General features: G+C 39.9%; 1 protein-coding gene across 4 annotated transcripts; it reads left to right on the top strand.

Moving 5' to 3' along the window:
- The first annotated feature begins 367 nt into the window (after nt 1–367).
- On the top strand, nt 368–16,769 carry LOC111231090 (kinesin-like protein KIF2A). 4 transcript variants are annotated; one of them, XM_022758078.1, is made up of 22 exons: nt 368–558; nt 5,982–6,076; nt 6,775–6,897; nt 8,724–8,778; nt 8,992–9,108; nt 9,314–9,358; nt 10,725–10,825; nt 10,998–11,093; nt 11,190–11,244; nt 11,369–11,531; nt 11,745–11,835; nt 11,978–12,041; nt 12,189–12,280; nt 12,377–12,519; nt 12,813–13,017; nt 13,190–13,300; nt 13,388–13,455; nt 13,744–13,869; nt 14,759–14,906; nt 15,171–15,272; nt 15,583–15,718; nt 15,827–16,769. In XM_022758078.1, the coding sequence occupies exons 1-22, from the start codon at nt 498–500 to the stop codon at nt 15,910–15,912; spliced, it is 2,283 nt and encodes a 760-aa protein (XP_022613799.1). In that variant the 5' UTR covers nt 368–497; the 3' UTR covers nt 15,913–16,769. The 4 variants fall into 4 exon arrangements, with proteins under 4 accessions (XP_022613799.1, XP_022613807.1, XP_022613816.1 ...); XM_022758086.1 differs by lacking the exon at nt 9,314–9,358; XM_022758095.1 differs by lacking the exon at nt 13,744–13,869.
- The last annotated feature ends 360 nt before the right edge of the window (nt 16,770–17,129 follow it).

Here is a 17,129-nt window from a genome sequence, read left to right as displayed (position 1 = left end):
AATAGTAAATAGTACAGTAATACTGTGACATACTCTGGTGGATGAATTATTTAGATCTTTTACTTAATAGAAACAATGAAAATAGGGCCTACTCTCTTTTACAAGTAAAAGCAGTGCATTAAAAATTGTACTTAGTAGAAGTAGCCTATTATCAGCAAATTGTACTTCAAGCACAGTGTTAATATAAATATATAAATAGATACATATAAATGTACAATACCCAACTGGTTTGGGTATGCTAAATGTAGGTCGACCTCATCTAGGCCTATATGATATTTTCATGCAAGCAAGGATGTGCAGGTTAAATTTTGCTTGGTTTTATTTTGAAATGACCGGAAACGCTTAGCTATTCTTGGTAGCTACGTAATGCTAGCTGATTTCTGTTGCCTGCATCTTCCTCACCAACCAAAGACCAAAGCCAAACACAAGAAGCTGCATTTCCTCGGCTTATAATAAGTCTTTAGTCCTGTTTCTGTTAATTTTTAAAGTAATGTAGAATGGCGTCGGGTTTTGGGAAGATTGTCGTCGGTACTTATGTGGAGATAAAGCGCAGTGATGGTAAGTTTCACCCTGTCTATTCTTTTCTCGCCGCACTGTGCAAGTTGTTTGAGGATCTTTGTTGCTGCGGTGCTGTTGAATACAGCAACCGTTGTTCCTGACTGCGGAGCGTAACGTTCACGTTAGCTAAACGAAATTGTTAATACTGGCTGTCAGGGCGGAGTGCTTCAAAATGGCCAAAGCCTTTGAATGAGCCTTTACCTTTGTTAGCTAGCTTCTATGCGAATCCGAGAGACATTTTCGTCCATAGCCATTAATTATTATCGTATGATAACAGTAAATGCGGTCAATTAGAAAATCAGCGAAGCTAAAACACCAACGTTGGTGTTGGTATATAACGTCACCCAAATTATTTCTTGTAAAAAGGAATTCAAATTTAACATTAGGCAAGCTAGCTCAATTGCTAACCAAGTTAGCTTAACGTTAGCGGCTTCGTTAGAGAGCAATGGTCTCTTATGACTAGCTAAACGGCTAACGCTAGCTAATGTTACCCGGCTTTATTACAGAAGTAGCGCTGGGCTGAAACCTAACCACGATCCATTTAGTTAACGAGAAGTTTGCTCTCTGCCTGAATTTTATGTCCTATATAATTCATGTATTAGTTATGCATTTTTACTGAGCTAACTGAACTAACGTTAGTTGTTATGAACTCCCTCTAATTATGTCCAAAATCCAATAATGTTTTTGACACCGCGTAAATTTGACATGCTTTGTAACACCACAGACACACGTATCCCAAGAATCTTGGCGTTTATTGCATTGGTTTTTTAGATGATGAATGATAATATATTAAACTTTATCAATGAAATCTCATTATAGATAATGTAACCCTACATGAAGAAAAACAAACAGAGCCTATGACAGCTCTGTGATTGCTAGTTATTGAAGTACTGCATAATGTAGCTAACTGCCACCAGGAAGAACCTGGGATTACAATGCACTCACTGGAGCTTCTGTTTTTTTTGAAGGGTTAACAGAGAAGTACACCGAGACAGGGATAGGCGGTTTGTTGTATGACTCTTCTCTAAGTGAATGGCTGCTTTATTCTGCCTGTGTTGTGTAGTTGTTGAGCATTGCTTGAGGGCTAGGCAGCCAAAGATAGAAGAAAAGTTTATGTCATTCCTGTGGGCCCTTCCAGGATTAAGCTAAACCCAGTGATAATATTTTGCAATAAATCCTCAAACAACAAATACTCTTTTGAACAAGTGTGTGTATTTAACCATTGTACTGGTTGTTGTTGATTATATTGTCCTTAACTCCATCATCCCTGAGTCATTTGATTATACTATCCTAGGTGTCCTGAGATCAGGGGTGAGATGTGAAAGACATGCTCAGCAGGCCCAGAGAGAGAAGCGGTTCTGTCTGTCTGTTTCCCTGCTGGTTGGTGTTGCATCCAGAGCAGGGATTGCCCTCTCTCTGGGGGGTTGGTGGCGGGGCTGGTTCAGATTCAAGCCAGATTCAGGCTATTAGCCACCACCCCATCTGTTGCAGCCAGCTCCCTCGATTCTGCCAGCACTCACTCTCACTCCCTCTGCGTTTTTTTCCCTTTCATAGTCAGTCCTTGTGAGAGCAAGATGTCATAGAGAATAATCTTGTGCTGTTCAATAGATGACCTGCAGTCACTGGTTATCTTATATCCCTGAGTGCAATGGGGTGTGTATGGTCTTTTTAAATGTGATAATAGATTCCTTGTTTAATCTCTGACATGGATTATTTGTTATTCATTTATATGTGAAATATAGCAGTGTCTTTCAAAGTAGAGTACTGGAGCCAACTATCATCTTAGTGATTATAGTTTTTTTCTTTTTTCTTAGATTTTATTTGTTACATGTTGACAAAGTTTAATTAATTTGTGTATTTGATTTTGTAGTGAAACTGATGCTCTGAAGGCTTTGTTTGTTCCTCAGGCTTAGCAGAGCTCGAAGCACCCCCTTTTAAGCCCCTTCGGCTACTGGGTGGTGTCAGCACCCATTCAGCCAGGTTTTAGTATAAAAGTGGGACACAGTGGACAGTGCATTCAGTTACAGAATATCAGCATATCAACTGCTGTAAGACAAGCCAGTGTATGTGATTTAGCATTTCAGCTCATCTGGCTATACAAATACAGTGTCTATGTGAGAAGAAGGCATGCAACCTGTATAGTTAACTGAATTCAGAGGTGAATTAAATGTTGCCTTCATCAAGAAGGTCAGACTGCACAGGGACACAATATTACACCCGGATCTTGTAGGTATACAGTGTCTGTCACAGGACATATGCTGTGCCCTTGAAACTGTCTGAAGATGCTTTACTTATGATGAAATTATTAATAAACGGACTAAAAGGCAGACAAAGTAATTCTACTATATACATAAATATATATATATTCTGAGCTCTGATAATTGTTATTTTTAGTACATGATAGTTTAATTATCTAAAAAGTCTTCAGTTTAGCATTGTTACATTATTGCACTATGCCATCAGTGGATGTGGAGGCAGTTAGTTGTTTTTACATTAAAAAATACTGTCTTGGCCTTTGTGTCCCCAGATCTGTAGACGTCTGGCTACAGCATGTTAGACAGGCTACACGTCAATTGTTGTGTATGGTGTTACTGTGGCTTTGGCCTCCGTTCTCAGTTTATGTAGTCAGTGCCATTGATAACTGCATATTTCTACAAGCAATAGCATTGCTTAGGTTTGATTTAGCGTTTGCCAGTACATCAACCTCTCTTGGCATTCAAATTCATTATTGGTACATCATGTCAAAGATGCACACTGTTTTCTATTAACAGTGCTGTCAACATACAAAAAAAGATGCCACTGTATGCTAGTTAATACAACAGACATCTTGCTAAGTCAGCAGAGCTGTGAAGAAAAACTTAACTTCATATAACATTTATTTGTGTCAAGCTGGTTTAGTGTTGCAGTTTGATTCCTCTTCTGTGATTTACATTGGAACGGGCAGAACTACAATTTGTGTATTTTAGGAATGAAAGTGTTCCAAATTGTATATTTAGATTAACTTTAGTTTTACTGAAAGTTATGTGGTGTAACAAGATTTTTCTTTGCAAGTGGTTTGGAGGAAGTTTCTGCACAGCTACTGTTACTCATGCAGTATATTGCTAAATGGAGTCCTATCTATGAACCCACAGGGATGTATGTGGTCTCAAACCTAACCTCTGACATTGGGAGGAAGCAGTCGTGATTTGGAGGGCCTTTTACTGACCGTCTGTTGGCTCACTAAATCCTCTGAGTGTTGCAGTCACTTCTGCAGCATGGCGTGCTTTCAGTACTTCTTAAGTAGAGGCGTGACACCAAGCGCCACATGCCTGTTGTTCCAGCCACCTTAACTGTCGTCAAGGTTTGTCTCCAAGCTGCTTTGTCACAGTTTTACAGTGGATTATTTGCACTGGTGTTCATTTCTAGCTGTCTCTCCACAGGGCAGACCTTGCAGATGTCAGCACAGAAGTTTCTGAAGTACAGTAAAAAGAGTTACATGTACAGTCAGACAGGTGAAAAATCAAAGAAAACTTGAATAAATGACTGGGTCAACATAGCAAATGCAGGTGCCTTCATATAGGACACAAGGGCTGACTCTATAGGTTGAAATATGAAAATGATGTGAATTATGTAATCAAGTAGACATACTATCTAAATATTTTCTCTACCTTAATTTTGAATTAAACTAGTTTTATGAAATGTACTAATGTACAGATATTTGAGGCCCACTGACATTTTTAAAGGAGGGTAGGACCGGGTGGTAAGCTGACATCATTGATGTTCATGAAGGTTTTATGGCCATGGCATGTATAGCAGTATGGTTTATGTATGCAGAATTATGCTTAGGTAATTATTGTTTAATTTACAGGAATAGCAATGTTAATTCAGATCAAGTCACTTGTTCTTTTATTCATTTATTTATTTTGCGGTAAAATATACTCTTTTATATCAGAGAATGTATCAAATAACAGTATTGTCTAATCTGATACAATGGTAAAGCGATGCATCCTACTGTTTAAATATTGACCATCCCCGAACAAGGGTGCTTTTGATCAAGTGTAAATTAACAACTGCGGCTGATAGAGAGTTCATTCTTTTCTTTTTTTTAACATATGGGATAGGTCTACCCTTTTAAGCCCAAATGTCCTCAGCTTTAGGGTCCACAAAAGGGTCTTCCCCAACTTTCCCTGTTTTAAGACACCAGCTTACCTTTTTCTGCATTTCGCCAGTGTAGAACCATTGTAAGGTAAGCCAGTCAAACGTTCAGCAGTTAAGAGCACTAAAAGCATCTTTGCTTGCAAGCTCCCTGTGTATCTCTGAATAATGGATACAGGAACATGGTGTTTCCCTGGATTGTGCTGGGAATGTACAGCATACAGTCAGATCCACAGAGACAAAGATGGGAGGGCTGAGCAGGCTCTTTACAGCTGGTATTATTACGCTGCAGACAGAGAGGCGGACAGAAGCATACAGGCTAGTGGCAGCAATAGCAGCTGTGTGCTTGTCTCTGTTATCAGTGTTTTTCTGTAATGGGTCATTATGAAACCTCATGGTCAGAACTTACCAACATTAGCCTCACTCTATTGCCTTGCTTTCAGGATCCCATTGCCTCCTGATTTATTTAGATAAAATAAAAATACTAAAAAAAAAACTGTCCAGTTAATAATGTAAGCATAGACAAGATTTGGTTTAGTAGAGCATCATTCAACACAGTGCTAGTGACAATAAAACAAATGCTATTCCATTTTTGATTACAGCTTCCTCAGAATCATTAATTTGGACAAAATTGTTTAATGATAATACAAGGTCATATAGTCACATAGTGATTCAACTGAAAGTTATTAAGTGATAATATTGAATCACTGCCAGGTGCCATTTGTGTTAATTATGTGCTCCACAAAATAAGTCTAGATAAATGGCACAGGGCAGCTAAGAAATTAAGAATATAACACTTTATATACACAATTTAAGTAGTACATCAGTAAGTAAGTACATCAGTGTGTTGTGACCTCTAAACAGTTACTACAATTTACACTATCAAAAACTGAATCCTTTTCAGGTTCTTCCACCTTGCTATATCTCTAAATAAAAACATTTCTACTTTAACAGGACCATGTACAGATCTGATAAGGCTAGCAGGTGGTAATTAGGCCTTTTGTAATTAACCCTACTAATACCTTACAAGGAGAGGTATTAGTGCAATCCATTTTATGTGAACCTGTGTGTGTCAGAGAAAAAGAAAAACATGAGACTGCAAATACTACAGGACCAGTATTACGTCTCTCGTAAACAATATAAAATATTGCTACCATTTGGTCAACTTGGCATCCAAAAGCTGATGACTTGTGGCAATCCCTGCAGCTATTTCTTAAAAATTAAGAACTCAATAGTGTTATTCTGTCAATCTGATCTTTGTTTATTATCTATCTATGATACTTTCACAGGACGTATACACCAGGCAATGGTGACCTCACTGAATGAGGACAACGAGAGCGTCACAGTGGAGTGGATAGAAAATGGAGACACAAAAGGGAAAGAGGTAAAACGCCCTTCATGATCACTCACAGCACCAGTAGCAGCAGCATGTTCTTTTATGTTCCAAAGCAATGAATAATGCATCCAAAGACATTCAGGAGCTGCGATGATTACACAACCATCCTGCATGTACCACAACAGCGTACAGCCATCACCCTCTGTACGCTGTTGTTAGCATAAACTAACACAAACTGTCACTCTGCTCATATGTCCTACACCGTGTACACTCAACAGTAACTACTCTGCAAATCAGCTACATTGTATTCTTTTTTTATGTTATATGTTAGTATATAAAGTGTCACTCATAAATTGGCCTCCCTTATTGAGAGGTATTCCAGTCATTTGGACAGTGAAATTGATACCCAGTAAAATCTGACTCTTCCATGATCAGAAGCTCTCTCTTTCTAGCTCATTGAAAGGTGGCTGGTAAAAGTTCATAGTTTACAAATATAAAACACAAAAAATCACAGGTTACAACTAAAGTTATGATCCATCTTAAAGCACTTAAAATACAAGTGAACAAAAGTGCACTTCTGAAATGTTCACTTTCAGGTTACTCTTACTTTTTCTAGGATAGACCCAAAGTATTTCTATGTTGAATGTTTATGTCTATGACAAATGGGAAGTCATAGTGTTTCTACAGTGATTAGCATACATGTAATCGGTTGACTTTGGAATTAATACTCCTCTGCTTCTGGACAGATTGATTTGGAGAGTATATTTGCACTTAATCCAGATGTGGCTCCAGATGAGGAGATTGCCCCTAGTCCAGAGACTCCACCCCCACCTACACCCACATGTGTGAAGGTCAACAAAATTGCAAAGGTGAGTACCAGTGTCCCACCTTCACTTGCAACAACACTAACAAATCAGTGAAAGGAATCATTTTAGATTGTCTAAATACTAGAAAGGTTATTTACCGCTTTACATTCTTCATTTACATCATAACAAGAGGGCATTTAAAGTGCTCAGACTTTCTCAGGTGGTTATGCGGTTGCAGTTTGCTGTACCTTAATATAGAACCGGGATCCTTCTAGGTAACCAGCTAAGTGGTTATGTTAAGTACAGTGTGTGAAGTACACGGTAGATTAGGGCAGCTCCATATTGTCACGTAAACACTGAGATTATTTTGGTAAATTTTGCAGTCGTGATTTAATCTGCTCTGTTGTATAAATTTTCTTTTAGGTTTTCAAAGTATAAAACATTTAAGGTCAAAACTATGAGGCAATGAATAGTGAAGTTATGTTGCTTGACTATATATAAAGTTATTTTACCTTACAATGTGCAGTTTAATTGGCCAGAAATAGGGCTCTGCCACGCTAATAGGATACTGTAATTTTGGCCTTTAACGATTTTATAATTTAAGTACTTTGCTATAAGCTGTACTGTAGATCCAGTGGGTCTCCTACTTTTGTTTGTGTTTGTGTACACAACCATTTTATAACACCTCCATTTTCCCAGTTTTTATTGGAACTTTAGAAAATCAAGTCCAGCGAATAACCTAAAATGGTATATAGCAGCGGTCCCCAACCTTTTTTGCACTATGAACCAGTTTTGGAAAGACAGATTTCTCACAGACCAGTTGTTGCTATTATTTTATATACTATAAGCTTAACCAGCGTGATGCTGTTGTGTAAATAATAAATAGTTAAAAATATCTCTTCTGTTTGATGCTTTTCGAACAGGTGATTTGTTAAACTGTGTTACTACACTCTGCATGCATTATTAGGACAATACTGTAATGCAGGAAGTAGTACTGTATATTGCTATCAGAATGGTGAGAAAAAGGCAGGTAACAAAGGAAGATGGGCTGGTTGGTCAGGGGTTCATCCTACAGCAAGATAATGACCCAAAACATTAGAAGAAAAGAACCTGACGGTGGCTTCACACGTTGGAAGACCAGCAGACCAGATCTCTAGCCTTAAACCCCATCAAGTTGGTTTAGGAAGAACTGGACAGAAGATTGAGAAGTGGAAAACATTTGTGGGAACTCGTGCAACAGTGTTGGGAAAACCTTTGAGAGTAATATTTTTGTTGAAAGAACGCCACAAGTGAGTTCAGATGCCGAATGAGTCAAAACCTTTCAAAATAATAAAATTTAGTTGAACAAGAAGTCCACGATTGCTTATTTTTAAAATCGCCAATTGTTTATTTGTTTTACACTTTAATTTCAGAAAAACTGAAATTGAACTTTGCACATTTAAATAAAGCCAAAATTACAGTATCCTATAAACGTGGCAGAGCCCTTTTTCTGGCCAATTAAACTACACAATTTAAACAGCTGGTATTTTAAATCTTTTGACCAGTAGTGTATATATGTATATGAATGTATGTGGTCTACTAACTTTTATTTCTTTTTTAAAGATACCTTAAGAGGTGTGCATTGGCAGCTTCATCACAAACATTAGCGTTAATATAAGAGTTCTCTGTACTCAGCACTAATCTGATTCTCAGACTTTGTCTATTTCTGCATCTCTACATAACAGAGGCAGGCGGAAGAGGTTGAAAACTGAATAGGAAAATGTGATGTTTCCCTGTTCAGTTCCTGAGCAGCAATGAAATATGTAAACGTGAAATTAGGAATCACCTATCACTAATCCTCTTGGCCTAGAATCTAATATCTTACTGTGGCTTTTTTTTCTCTCTCACAGAACCGTCGGACAATAGCACCTACTAAGAATGAGACTCCGTCCAGGGATAATAGAGGTTTGTTTTTGTTTACTTATCCTTTGTTATGTCACAATCGTTTATGATTTGATGGTTTACTGTCAATGCATAGGGAAAGCTGTTGCATACAGTCAGCTAAATTAAATTTAACTGCTCAGGGTTCTGTTTTAATCCAAAGCTCAAAAGTTGTGCTTTAGTAGCATATGAATCAAATGGTCTCTTTTCTTAATTCTTGTGTTTTTGTGTTTTCAGTGATTCCGACCCGCGCCAGAACCCAGCAGCCTCAGCAACCAGAGCCGGCACCACCACCTCCACCCCAGCAGCCTGCACAGCCCAATCAAGCACAGACGCAACAGCAACTGCAGAATGGTAATGTGATCAAAACATTGTGTGTTTTTAGCTAACATATGATGGGATCTAACTGTGAGCTTTCTCAAGAAAATACCATTTTCAGAGAACCAGTTGTTACATTTACTGTATTTTTGGTCAATTGATGTAGGCCATCTGCTGAAACAAACATCTGATCATAACTTTTTAATATCTCATGTTTTTGTTGACTACATGTTTATCACAGAATCCTCACATCACCCGATATCCAGAAAGGAGTCTGGACAGCTTTGTATGTATCAACTGCATGTTTCCCATGCCCTCAATGCTTCATGGTGATTCTAATAGAGTTCCCAATAGAATCTGAGAGTCCTCTAGTCCCGCAAGAAGATTGTACACCTAAAATGCCTGTCAGATACTATTCAGTGCTCTGCCGTGTTGGAGAAGTACCACAACAAATCCATCCAGCAGACAGGCTTTCTGGGTATTAGACAGGGAGTTTAAAAAAAAAGGTTTGCACTGCTGCGCTGTCTTTTCCCCGTCTGATTTCTGCTGAGTCACACTTAAGCACATGTGGAAAAGCGTGTGGCACTCTGCAGTATTCCTAGGCTCAGACGGCAACAATAACCTTTTTCTTTACCCTGCGTTCCTTCCAAGTGTTCACTCTCATTTGATGAGCTAAGAGGAGATGGAGGGAAACGCTTTGTTCCCCCTCCTCACCCCTCAGCTCCCCCACAAACTGCTCATGAGACTGAGTAACCCATAAGTAGTGACGATGCTGCATCCCTCTTACATTGCCTTGTCCCGGTGCTGACCCAGCTCATCTTCTCCACCCAGATTAGAGCAGATTATTAATCCCTCTGCTCTGATAGTCTGGGTTCTCAGGGACTGGAGCCAGCAGGAGGCCAGGACTGTATTACAGGGCCTCAGGCAGGCTTTGCAGTGGAAATATGGGGCTGTAGCAGCAAGCTAATCAGATAACACTGATTTTTATGAACTCTGCAAGGAATCAGAAGTGGCTTTTACTCACATATTTGCTAACTTGTGTTTTTTTGTTACGGTTACTAAGAGATTACAATTGACCTGAAACAACACTAATCTGTGGGTGTGCTGTGCTGGGAGATTTGGAATAACCTTCTGGTTGATTGAAGCAATTTTCTACTCACCCTTGATTTGAAACAAAGTTTAATTTTAATTGGTGTAATTGTAGTAACACAAGGTACATATTCTACATTGTAAGTGATGTGTTTTAGCAGTCCCCTGGTCCAGTCGTGTTTTAGAACACAGATAGAAGGGATAAATGAAGACGGCATGTTTTGAACACACTGTAAGGGCCTTTTGTTGGTTATGTAGAGAAAGCAGCTAGTGTCATACTGGAGGCACTGTGTACAAGCCACTGCATCCTGGTCTGTGGTTGAACAGTATCACTGTTCTGCTTTGTTGGAAATAGCCCAAGGTTTATCCCTTCTATATGAAGGAAGAGAAAGGAAAGACTCACTGAGAGAAAGATGCTGCTCAAGCTGGGGGGAAAGACTGAGGAAATAGAAGAAACAGATTGGAAGAGAGATGAGAGAGGAAGAGACCTTTTTTGAAAGAGAGGCTATTGGCTTATTCAGTGAAAGGTAGAAGAGTTACTGTTTATCTTGTCTTTATGGCAGCGAGGAGGAAGTCAAACTGCGTGAAGGAAGTGGAGAAACTACAGGAGAAGCGAGAGAGGCGTCGGCTTCAGCAACAGGAGCTCAGGGAGAAGAGAGCTCAGGTACATCAATATTATTCACCTTTCTCCCTCCTACTGAACAAAATGTATTTGATGAATCTTGTTAACCACTTAAGTTCTTCACATTGTGATGATAAACTGAAAGACATTTTTCCTATTGGTGAATAAGCTGGCACCTCACTCTGTCATTTTGTCTCTCCTTGTCCTCCTTCAGGAGGTGGATACCACCATTCCTAACTATGAGATCATGTACATGATCCGAGATTTCCGAGCCAGTCTAGACTACCGGCCCCTGACCACAGCAGATTTGGTGAGTAGAGACTGTGGCTTCTTCTTCTCTACTGATTTTTATATGTTGGCCGTTAGTAACGAATAATAAAATGTCCTTCTCTGTTGCACTGTCCAGATCGAAGAGCACAGAATATGTGTTTGTGTGAGAAAACGTCCACTCAACAAAAAAGGTAAAGCCTTTTATCGCTAACAACATTGGTCCTGCGACCAATCACCCTATGTCATGTTCTGTTTGAAATATTTTATCTTCAAAATCTTAATGTGATTGAAAGTCTCGACTCTGCTGTGTTCCAGAGTTGGCCATGAAGGATTTGGATGTGATCACCATCCCCAGCAAGGATGTGGTAATGGTTCATGAACCTAAACAAAAAGTGGACCTGACCCGCTACCTGGAGAACCAGACCTTCCGCTTTGACTACGCCTTTGATGACAGCACCACCAACGAGATGGTTTACAGGTTTGTAACAACTAACCAACCAAGCCAGAAAGCCAAGTTGTTTCATATGTTCTAATAGTTCACAGAAGTAACACTTGACTTGCCACTGGGATGAGGATAATGCAGAACTGAATTAATGACTAACACGTTTCTTGTTTGTACATGGTTAGATGTTAGATCTTGCCTTTGCAGATTTAGTAGTGAATGGATGTGTAATTGTGTCTTATCCTGCAGGTTCACTGCCAGACCTCTAGTGGAGACCATTTTTGAGAGAGGCATGGCTACCTGCTTTGCCTATGGACAGACAGGCAGTGGAAAAACACATGTGAGTTACATGCAATGTTTCCTTCAAAAAGCCAAAAACCACACATCACTTACCACAGATCAAACCTTGTTGTTCATATTGAGAGATTTGCTTTACCTATTTACTTATATTTACTTATATTGTATTGTGTGGTGTATTTTAGACCATGGGTGGAGATTTCTCTGGGAAGAACCAAGACTGCTCTAAAGGAATTTATGCATTAGCTGGTAAGGCAATGAAATTATGTTTACTGTGCTCATTTTGGATGTTCTAGTGAGCAAAGGTGTTCAAATATAATTTGTTTGGTTATTACATTATAAACAGTTTTGTTTGCTCGGGTGACATTTTCAGATCTCTCATCTCTTTTCGTACAGCTCGGGATGTATTTCTCATGTTGAAGAAACCCAACTACAAGAAGCTAGATCTACAAGTGTACGCAACCTTCTTTGAAATCTACAGTGGAAAGGCAAGTGATATGTAATCATATGTATGTTTTTTTTTTTTTTCTTTTTTTTTTCCTAAAGAAAACATTGACCAATGCTGACTGTGTATGTGTTTTTAGGTGTTTGACCTGCTGAATCGTAAAGCTAAGCTGAGGGTGCTGGAGGATGGGAAACAGCAAGTGCAGGTTGTGGGGCTTCAGGAGAAGGAGGTCAAGTGCACAGAGGATGTCCTGAAACTCATAGAAGTGGGCAACAGCTGCAGGTATGACAACAGAAACTTGGTCAGTCAAGTTGTTGTTAGTGGTACAATCCCAATACTGAATTCTTGTATGTGTTGTTATGATGATATCATAAATCTGTGAAATACTTGTTTTTGTCCAGCATAAATTTAGCCTTCTGTGGTCATAATCCCTGTACTCCATGTTTGTGGCAATTAAAGGAGAGTCATGATATTTTTTTTTTTTACCTTTTCTTGCTCCTGCTATTGTTCTTTTCTTGCTCTCTTCACCTTTGTTTGCACTTTGTTCAGCTTTGTCTCCTTCCTCTCTCTCCCAGAACATCAGGGCAGACGTCGGCCAACGCTCACTCATCTCGCAGCCATGCTGTATTCCAGATCATCCTGCGAAGGAAGGGGAAGATGCACGGCAAGTTCTCCCTCATCGACCTCGCAGGGAATGAGCGGGGGGCTGATACATCGAGTGCCGACCGCCAGACTCGTCTGGAGGGAGCTGAGATCAACAAAAGCCTGCTGGCCCTGAAGGTCTGTAGACAGGGAAGTAAAGTGGCAGTAGCTCTGTTTTTAGAGTCCCAAATGTTTGATGCCACTTTCTTTTCTTTATTTATTTATTGTTTGTGAAAAGACAAAATACACACTGATTGCAAATTGCTATTTTTTAATTACCATGTCACGTGTCGCTCTCTTCATGTTTCAGGAGTGTATCAGGGCTCTTGGGCGCAACAAGCCCCACACTCCATTTAGAGCCAGTAAGCTGACCCAGGTCCTGAGAGACTCCTTCATTGGGGAAAATTCACGCACATGCATGGTTAGTTCATTCTTTTCATAAATAATCATTCATTTCTGCCATACGTGACATTAATCTGAATGGTCCTCTCTCTCTCTCTCTAAACAGATTGCAACAATCTCTCCTGGTATGACATCCTGCGAGAATACACTCAACACACTACGCTACGCCAACAGGTGGGAATATGTTACTACTGCAGTGATTTTGGCAATGCCTTGTTGCCACAGGGACCAACAGAGATTATAAAATTGTAGCTCCTGTAATTCTTCTATAATCCCTAGTGCCCTTTGTATAGATTGAAATTAGCTGTACCAATGTTGTTGTGCAAGTTTCTCTGCCTACTCTCAGTAGTTCTCTCTAACTCTCTTGTATCCCCTCTCACTTCTCTTTGTCCTGCTTTGTTTCCCTTTTCTCTCCTGCCCTCTGCTCCTCTGTGCGCTGGTGTGGCTGGTGCCGCTGTGTAGAGTGAAGGAGTTTGGGATTAGTCCTTCGGACATCCCCTTCTCCCAGGGCAGTCAGGGGAGTCGCCCTGACCACTCGCCCACCAATACCTTTGAGTATGATGACTTTGCTGCTACCTCTCCCAGCAGGTCAAGCACTCCCCAAAGCACAGCACTGCACAAACGCACGCACGCACACACACACACACACACAGTGCATGCGCTCCCTTTAGGTTATGATCACATTATGATACACATCCATGATGTCATTTTAGCAGCTTTCATTCACTTCATCAGCTGTTCACAGTGGAAATCGTCCCTCTCCTTCATCTGCATGATGTTTTCATCCTCCTCTCCTGCTTTGCCTTGTGCATTTACTTTTAGCTTTGACTAAGCTGTAGACGTAAATTTTTTTATTTTTTTTTATTGTAACTGATTCCTGAAGAACATTACATCCATCTTCTAATTTGTGTGTCTTTTTATTTGTTCTGTGTGACACCATCAGTGGTGATGCCAGGACATCTGAAAGCTGGTTGTGATTAGTAGGTAGAATGAATACGTGGCAGGTCAAAACACTAAAACGTCCGTGAAGCTGTTCAGTAAGAGCATCCAGCCTGAGCTTTTGTTTGGGCTGGTAATCCCTCTCATATAGTCCTAATTAATTAGCGCTGGGCCTGCAGGTCAGCAGCAGTGCTGTAATATCTCATCAGCTCTGTGTGGCCTCATTAAACATGAGCTCTGAGTCATTAGTGTTATAACTTCCCATGGGAGGCATTGTATTGGATTCCATTATATTGTACAGGTGAACCAGACAAACTATATAAGGGTTAAAATATCAACAGGACCAACACAGTCATCTTTCCTCATGCATGATGTCACTGCTTTCATGGTGCTACCATCCTGTGCTACCTGTGAACGCTTTTGACCCTACAGTTAACATCACCCCCCCACCCACCCAAATCAAACAGCAGCCATGTTCAGAGTGGGTCTGCACTGTGAAAGACTCGGTCCTGACCAGCTCTATGTCTTTTCTCTGCAGGGTGAAGGAGCTGACAGTGGATCCCAACCAAGTGATGGAGGGGGGTCGACCCAACATCCATGCCGTCAATCAGCTGGATCTTTTAGACGAGGAGTGGCTGAGTATCTCGCCACAGAGAGACGACCTCAAACTGCTCTGTGAGCAGAATGTAAGTACACCGGATTATTTCTTCTAAACAGAAAGTGTACCCTGTCAGCAATATGGTTCTTAACCTGTATCAAGGTATATGCAACATCCTATCATATATATTGTGATATAATTAATTTTATGGAAAATTAAGAAGCTGTATAAAATAAATCAAGTATCTGTCACCACTTTTGGTATAGACCATATCAAATAAAGAATCGACATGATCAGTAACGAGAACAAAGTGACAAAGTGAACATTGTGACCCTGTAAATGTGTTTTCCAGGAGGAGGAAGTGTCTCCACAGCTCTTTACCTTCCACGAGGCAGTGTCTCAGTTAGTGGAGATGGAGGAGCAGGTCCTGGAGGACCACCGAGCTGTTTTCCAGGTCAGAACACTGAAGAAAACTTACATGAGCCTTTAAATACTACAGCTCACCCCTTTACCATCGGTGTTTAGATGTGCAAATACAGCTAGATTCACACTTGGACATCACTGTAAACACTAAATAAAAGCAGTATACTGTGTTTATACAACGGTTTTGACATATTACTAATCATTTTGGTAAATCTGTAGCCATGGAATTTAATTTTCCATGTTTTCTCTAGAAAACCGTACACTTCTAACACATGCATTTGTAACATTTGTGAAGGCTACTATTAACTAAATATGCGCTTGTATGTGTCCTCTGTAAACAGGAGTCCATCCGGTGGCTGGAGGACGAAAAGGTGCTGCTGGAGATGACAGAGGAGGTGGATTATGATGTGGAGTCGTACGCCACTCAACTGGAGCAGATCCTAGACCAGAAGATAGAAATCCTCACCGAGCTCCGAGGTATGACTTAAGTACAGACACACGTTGATGCCAACACATCCTGCTGTAACAAAACCAAAATCACTTTTTTTTTTTTTTAACGATTATGTCTTTTCCTCTCCTCAACAGATAAAGTGAAGTCATTCCGCTCTGCACTCCAGGAGGAGGAGCAAGCCAGTAAGCAGATCAATCCCAAGAGGCCACGTGCTCTTTAGAAACTGGAGGCTGAAGAGGTTTAAGTGGCACATACAGAAACATAACCACTAGATGTTTGGCACAACTGGGGCTGGCAAGAACAGCAGTGAAAACACGAAAAAAGGACTGTCTGATGTATCAACAGGCTCAAGGAATTGCATTTGTTATGATCCCTCTCCTAACAAAACTGGCTGTTCACTCACTATGGTCTTGTTAGAAAACTTAGGAAGGAAAATAGTTTTATTTCCTTCCTTTTTTTAGTAGATTTTTTTTTTTTCATGAAGATTTAGGTTCCTCTCCCTGCTCTTCTTAAATTATTTTCTTTTATACTTGTTTGTACTTTATTTGAACAGAATATTTTTGACCTGGCTTAAGAGATCTTCATTGAACACGTTTTAAGGTTTACCACACAAACCAGTATTTCATTTCTGGTTGCCCTGGCTGACATGTCTGCATGTGCACTCTGTGATAGCGTATGTACGCCACTGTCCTCGGTTTTCATGCTTTTGAGTCCTCGGTTGGCACTGTAAAGTCATATCTCATTATAGGCAATCTCTCCTCTTTTCTTCCTTCTCAGAGTTTCTACCACTTTGGAAGAAGCCTTTAACTACAGTTGTGCTTCTTCTGTTTCTTTCCTTGTGTCCCTGAGAGGTTTTTTACATGTAGTTTGCTTCAGTTTGTGCCATTGCATTGTATGTGGCAACTGACTTAAGAGTTCTTAATGTAAAACATGTTTTCCACCCCTGTTTAACACTTTGTTATAAAAATGAAACTAGAAAAACCTGCTATTAATAAATGTATAGTGAAGACACCTGACCTACCATAGGTTATGTTGCTCAGTGTTTGCACCGGATGTAATGCTGGATGAAGTAATAAAGATTCATGTGTCTCATTTGAATGGCTTTTGTGAGAATGAATTAATTGATTACGTTATAAAAACCCCGGACAGCGTCCTGCACTTGGGAAGAAGCAGATTTCACCCTGACATTTTGGTCAAGTGTGTGCATGACTAAGTTAATTAAATCCCAAATTCTCTTGACTTACAAAGGCTACCACCTCACATTATTTTAGAATAACAAAATAAAGGATGTATCTTGTAGCATTATACTTTGAGTTGTTTTGCATTTATAGAGAAACACCACATTGTGAGGGCATGTGCATCAGTATCGATGGTGAGAGATGCCTCCTGATTAAAGTAACAAGTGCATCTCAAAGTTTACCTGGCATCCTCCATTTA

The sequence above is a fragment of the Seriola dumerili genome, unplaced genomic scaffold (genome assembly GCF_002260705.1).
Source record: "Seriola dumerili isolate Sdu_G_001 unplaced genomic scaffold, Sdu_1.0 BDQW01000017.1, whole genome shotgun sequence".
NCBI classification, from domain to species: Eukaryota; Metazoa; Chordata; class Actinopteri; order Carangiformes; family Carangidae; genus Seriola; species Seriola dumerili.
The sequence above is the reverse complement of the archived record's forward strand: the minus strand, read 5'-3'. Positions and strand labels throughout refer to the sequence as shown.

Coding starts and splice junctions, on each gene's coding strand:
- LOC111231090 (XM_022758078.1), top strand. CDS start 498: ATGGCGTCGGGTTTTGGGAAGATTGTCGTCGGTACTTATGTGGAGATA. Junction 8,779..8,991: donor TCCGTCCAGGGATAATAGAG/GTTTGTTTTTGT, acceptor TTGTGTTTTCAG/TGATTCCGACCCGCGCCAGA. Junction 11,245..11,368: donor ACGTCCACTCAACAAAAAAG/GTAAAGCCTTTT, acceptor GCTGTGTTCCAG/AGTTGGCCATGAAGGATTTG.